At 40.3% G+C, this 6,602-nt stretch overlaps 1 protein-coding gene across 1 annotated transcript in view; it reads left to right on the top strand.

Annotated features, from left to right (window-relative positions):
* The first annotated feature begins 1,665 nt into the window (after positions 1–1,665).
* Positions 1,666–6,602, top strand: part of LOC122079963 (actin-related protein 8-like) — a 30,383-nt gene continuing 25,446 nt past the window's right edge. Inside the window, exons 1-3 of the mRNA XM_042646775.1 lie at positions 1,666–1,708; positions 1,915–1,985; positions 2,107–2,174. Of these exons, the coding sequence (XP_042502709.1) occupies positions 1,666–1,708; positions 1,915–1,985; positions 2,107–2,174 (182 nt within the window). The remainder of the gene's footprint in view (positions 1,709–1,914; positions 1,986–2,106; positions 2,175–6,602) is intronic.

The following is a 6,602-nucleotide window of genomic DNA, read 5'->3' as shown; positions in this document are numbered from 1 at the left end:
GGGGGGGGGTGGGGTGGGAGTGGGGAGGATATAATCACGTATTCTATTTCTCTTGAAGCAGGGGGGAGTCAGTTCTTTCAATTATAGTTTAGGATGAAACTTAAATTTCAGCAGTTTCCTGAATAAGGAAGAGACCCTGGGAGGTTTCTATTTTACACAACTGGGATATTCAAGTGTCGTCACTCAAATGTCTCTTCGTCTCCAATTTGTTTTTCTCAGCTTTATGATGTACTGAAGCGAAAGACAATTCTCCAGTTCACCTTATAAGCTTATTAGGAGATCACTCTCCCTTCGATATGTTATATACTGGTGACATCCCTGTGAGAAAGCAAAGCTAATTTCTGCTTCCTCATGTGTGTCCACTGTGCATGGAGATAATTCATAAACCATCTTGTCATTTATTGCCTGTTTGTCACAGGAGTTTGGCAATACTTCTTTGACCCTTTGGTTTGAACTCGGTGTTCTCCATTTAAATCATTGATTTTCTGTGGCTGGTGCTTGGCTCCTTTGCTTAGAAACTTTTGTGGAGTTAATGTCCGGGTGGTAGAGCTTTCAAAAATTTGGGAAGAGCTGATTCAAAATTTCCCTGGTATGACCGATGGGATATTCAAGTCCTATTGAGGAGGGTGAATCAACTTGGATGATGTGTACCGCAACCTTAGATACTTGAAGTTCTCTCCAAGAAAATGACTATTGTATGCTAGGAACAATCATTTGAGGATAGAAGGTTACTCCGATACTGATTGGGCTGGATCCATCTCTGATAGAAGGTCTACATCAGGCTATTGCACATTTGTGGGAGGTAATTTGGTTACATGGACTGAGTAAGAAACAACCTGTTGTGGCTAGACCTAGTGTAGAGACAGAATTCAGGGTAGTGGTTCATGGAGTTTGTGAACTCATATGGTTGAGACGGTTGGTTCTTGAGTTGGGTTGGACATTGAAGGACCTATGTAGATCTACTGTGATAATAAAGCAACTCTAAGCATTGCCCATAACCTAATTCAACATGATAGAACAAAGCACATTGAAGTAGACAACATTTCATTAAGGAGAAGATTGACTCCGACATTATTTGCACACCCTTTGTGAAGACTGGTGATCAATTGGCAGAAATCTTCACCAAAGGGCTCGTTGCTCACTGGTTCAGTACCGTTTTATGCAAGCTGAGAATGTGTGACATTCATGCTCCAGCTTGAGGGGGAGTGTTAAAGTTTATGTAATAGGTGTACTTTAGGAGATGTTTCATTATTATTTTGTCCTATTTTTTATTTATGTTCTCTTTTTTCCTTTTAATTCCCTAGGGAGGCATTTGTTATTTCCCTAATATAGTTTGAATCTAATAGGTGAGAAGAGCTCTTTTCTCTCCCACGATTTTCACTCATTTCCTCTCTTCTCTTCCCTTATCTCTAACCCTAATCCTTCTTTCTTCTAACTTGGCTTTGGAAACCTAAATCCAAACAAAACCAGTGCAACTCGAACTTTTGGTCCAACAAGGGTTGGAAGTAGTTTAGTTTAATCTTATGTCTTTTATTTTCTTATGTTTTCCTTGGGTAGGATACCTAGGAGATTGATAGATAGAGTTTGGTTACAAGTTATTTTCAGTTTAGAGTGTAATTAGGAGTCTTTGCTTTTATCTTTATATACTTGCATGTATCCAATGAGATGGACAGATTTGAAAATAGAACAGTGAATTGGATTGCCCAACGTGAGTGTGTGGTTTGTGAATTTCTCTCTCCCTTGCGACTCTGAGATCCATCCTAGATTTCTCCCTCTTCTCTAACCAGCTGTCCACCACTAAACGAGGATAAATTGCAAAAATCATTGCAGTCTATGCCTAGGTTAGAAATCCTTGTATCTTGTACAGTTGCATTTATTTAGCTTTTTTGTTTTTTGTTTTTTTTTGTTGTGTAGGTGGCTCGGGCTATTGCAAGTTTGGTTGGAGCAAATATGCTTCTCCATCTGGGCGATCAGCAGCATTTTTGGCAAGTTTCATCAACTATTAGTTGCATTTCGGATTTGATTACCATAAAAAATTTTCAATGTTTCATTTCACCTTTAAAGGTGGGATAATATTTTTACCTGTTAAGTTTGCTTAATGTGCAGGAATTTGGTAACATCGAGTCTCCAATGCATTCTAAGCTTCGTCATTTTTATGCGACAATCTGTAGCAGGTCCATGATATTTCCTTTGTTTATTCATTTTGTATTTAAATGCCTTCTTCAGTTTAATTTCATGGATCCTCAATCTAATTGTCTTGTTAATGATGATTTCCTACAATATCCATGCGGGTATGTAATGTAATACTTATATCGAACCAGTGATATCTAGTGGGAGATCAGCTTGCAACAGGATTGCAGGGAAAAAGGAACAAATCAGATTTGGAGAAAAATTACTAACTCAATGATGCAGGGAACGAGGAGTATTTGCCATACTCCTCGAAGACAAAGAGACCAGCTGAAGGCCTAGCTCGTCTAGGTTGTTTTCTAGTACATCTGTGGGCTCATTAGTTATTTATTTAAGATGTTATTTGAGTTATTAAGCTTCCTAGTTAAGCTATGTTTCTTTTATGGTTGTAATTAGCAATAAGGACATTTCATAGTTAGAGTAGGATCTGATTTCCTAATCTACTTAGGAATAGAGTTATTTGTTTTTCAATTTATACTTGTAAATCCAAGAGCTCAAGGATTGAAGTATCAGTATCGGTCGCCGTATCGGTCAGGTCATTTTAAGATACAAATTGTAGCGTATCATATCATACCGGATATACGCAAGATACGCTAAAGATACACAGAAAAATGGTCAAGATATGCATGGAAATATGATTTTGCTTAAAAAAAAAAAAAAGGTATAAATAAGCAATATATAACATGTATCATGCATAAATACTAAAATCGATGAACATTGATGAAATAATTCATGTTTGATGCAATGTTTTAGTTTGTTTTACCTAAATCCTCTCAAACATAGAAAAAAACAGATTATGTATCAGCCAATGCGATATGGTCTGATACTTAAAACCATGATCTCAGCCCTGTCATCTCCAGTGGAGTATTCAGTTCACATTTCTGTAATGTGGGATCACTAGACTTGGAGCTGTAATTTCTCCAATTATGTATCCTAGTTTCCCACAACTCAAAGGACAATTTCACTCAATGTGCCTAGCTTAGATAGTTGGTATTATCCAGCTTGGCAATGGAAATCTGGATATCAGTATTTGCCATAGTAACAAAGATGGGATTACCATTACTTGTGTCACCAGCTTGGGACTTCCAAAAAAATTTAAGTCATATTGCTGAAATACACCAGGGAAGCTGGTTGGCTACCCTAACCATATTGGGGAGTCCACATTCTGCCCATTCTTCTCCTAGGAAGCAGTAATACTTGATTTCAGATATCAAGAAATCATCATAAACATGAAATAATCCCAACCAGATTTACATTTCAAGTTAGGAATCACATTTAACACAATCTTATTGCTTTAAACGTCATTTTTTTTTGGGTGAATAATTTAATTCATAACCAAAGGAGAAAGGATATACAAGCCCCTAGAGGGGGAAGAAGAAAGAAGACAAAGAGGATCTCAAAGGGGATCCAGAGTCCTGATCACAGAGCCAGGAAGCTCCCAGAAAGTTACAATATGATCATTTCTAGGGGATGGGGAACAAATAGAGGAGACATTTTAGATCTTAGTTTTGACATAAAAAAATATGGAGCTCTAAATCTTTCCAAGAGGCCGAGAGTTGGAGGTCCATCTTCTATGATTCCTCTCCATCCAGATCTGACTGATGGTTGCACAGAAGGCAAGGTTGCCCACAAAGTTGCAGATGGTCTTTCCTTAGAATGTCATGTCCATCCAGATCCATTCCCTGTGGAGGGGGAGAATTCTTCTCGAAGAGGGCCAGCACTTGGAGAGGACTAGACTCCAAATGGAGTGAGAGACAGGGCAAGCAAAGAAGAGGTGCTCTATGTCTTCCGGCTCCAAAACATAGGTAGCAAAGCGGGGAGGTAGGGATCCCTCTATGGATGAGGAAGGCCTGAGTGGGAAGGCACTTTGTGAATACTCTCCAGGCTGTGAAGGAAGGCCTGAGAATATGATGCTTGAACCAAATTAGTTTGTGCCAATGGGAGAAGGAGCTCCGAGATTGAATGTAGTCCTAAGCAGCCTTAGCATCAAAGATTCCGGATGGGGAAGGAGTCCATAAAAGAGTGTCGCATCTCGAGTGGCCTAGAGCGGGGATCCCAGACAAAGCATTCCATATATCTTCCAACTGCGGGGAGGGGCAGATAGGGGGGACCAAGATCCAGATGATATTATGTCAGCAACTTTAGCAAGTCTTGGAAGACCCGAACTATATATGCTCCTGGTGCTAAGAACATGTGCAAGGATCCCCATAGGGTGCCAAGGATCAAGCCATAGGTAAGTGGAGGAACCACCACCTATCCGAGAGGAAATTATACTAGAGGCCAAGGATCGGAAAGAGATCATCTTTCGCCATAACCAAGAAGCATCTGAGGGAGAGTGCACTGTCCAAAAGGAGTCATTCTTCAGCATATTAGAGTAGATCCAGTCAACCCAGAAGCTTTTCTTTTTAGAGACCACTTTCCATATCAACTTTAGAGTACCCGCACAGTTGACATCCTTAATATGCCTCAAACCCAATCCCCCTTCCTTTTTGGGAAGACATATTTCAGCCCAGCTTAGGGGCCTAAGGAATCTGGAAGTTTCACATCCTTTCCAAAGGAAGGCAGCAAAGATGGATTCTAATTTTGTAGTAATGGATTTGGGCAACCCATAGGTACCAGACCAGTATATGTAGGAGGCTTGGAGAACAGATCTGATGAGCTTTAGCCGCCCAGCAAAGGAAAGAAGCTTGCCTTTCCATAATTGAAGCCGCTTTCTGATGAGATCGAACATGGGAGAACAATGGTGAGCTGAGAGCCTTGCTGGAATTAGAGGCAACCCCAAATACGACTGGAAGAGACCCCAGATCAAAACTAGTTTTCTTAAGGAAGTGAACCTTTGACACATTCGAAATTCCAGAGAGGAAGATGAGAGATTTCCTTGGGTTGATGCGAAGACCAGACATCGAAGCAAAGAGATTAAGGCAGAGCATAATAGAATCAATAGAGGGGCCATTCGCTTTGGAGAAGATCATCAAATCATCGGCAAAAACGAGGTCGGTGAGCCTTAAAAGCTTTGCATTTATTGATGGGGGCAATAAGAATTTGGTCCGGGGCAGCTTGCAGACTACGGGAAAGAACCTCCATAACAAGGCAAAATAAGGTGAGAGAAGGCATCCTTGCCTAATTCCAGCAGAGGGGGAGAAGTAGCCAGCCGAGGTCCCATTGATCAAGACCGAGAATCTTGGGGAGGCAAGGCAATGAAAGATCAAATTTGTGAAAGTGGGGGGGAAGCCCATCTTGCTGAGGACAGAAATGATGAAGTCCCATCTCAGAGAGTCGAAAGCCTTCTGGATATCAATCTTCATGAGAGTAGCTGGGGGATGGCCCTTCCTGTTAAAACCTCTTACTATCTCATGACACAGCAGAATGTTATCACCAATACTTCTTCCTGGGATGAAAGCTGATTGGTTATCGCTGACAAGGGTATCAATCACTTTCTTGATCTTATTAGCAAGGATTTTAGCAATAAACTTGTAGATGAGACACAGCAGAATTTATCACCAATACTTCTTCCTGGGATGAAAGCTGATTGGTTATCGCTGACAAGGGTATCAATCACTTTCTTGATCTTATTAGCAAGGATTTTAGCAATAAACTTGTAGATGAGATTGCATAGAGAGATTGGCCTAAAATCAACAATTGTGTTGGCACCTTCATGCTTGGGGATGCGGCAAAGAAAGGTGTGACTGATGCTTCAAACGTCATTATTCATTAACCAGAACAAGAAACCAGCTGAGCGAAGATGCTCGGAACACAAAATGGGCAAACAGTCTACAGTACCAGCGCTAAAGGATTAACTTGAGTTTTGAATCGTGACAATTTACAACAAAGTATTACATGTTGAGGTTGAGGTTCCAAAGAAAGACCATTGGGAACATGAAGGGTTATGGGCTCATCTCCATGGACTTCCAAATAGGGTGAAAATGGAAAAAATTCCCAGGTTTGGCGGAAATAGAGTAGCTCTCAGTTATTCTTCAGATTTGATGCTAACAGCCCCAAACATTGTTTCATATTATTGATGATGAAGCTCTTCGGTCCCACAGTGAGATCCCTACATACGATTGCTCATTTTTTGCTGTCTTTGGAATAACAGAGGGTTCCAAAGCTTGATGGGAGAATAAGGTGCTTCAATTAATTCTTATACCATCCTTGTAAACTTGTTCTCATACCAAGTTGTAAATGATAGTAGAGAAAGTAGAGATGTAGGAAGGTACAAGAGGAGAAGAAGAAGAAGAAGGGAGGGGAGAAGGGTTCGTGGAGTATTATGGACTTCAGTGAGTCCACGATCTCACTTCATCTAGTATACGAAAGGTTTTTAACTGAATATACGAAAGGTTTTAAACTGAAGTACCAGATATACCCTTGCATACATAAGTGATGTTTTGGGGAATAATGACTTGTCTAATTAACAACAG

The sequence above is a fragment of the Macadamia integrifolia genome, chromosome 5 (genome assembly GCF_013358625.1).
Source record: "Macadamia integrifolia cultivar HAES 741 chromosome 5, SCU_Mint_v3, whole genome shotgun sequence".
NCBI classification, from domain to species: domain Eukaryota; kingdom Viridiplantae; phylum Streptophyta; class Magnoliopsida; order Proteales; family Proteaceae; genus Macadamia; species Macadamia integrifolia.
Note: the sequence above shows the minus strand (reverse complement) of the source record. Positions and strands in the feature narration are given on the sequence as shown.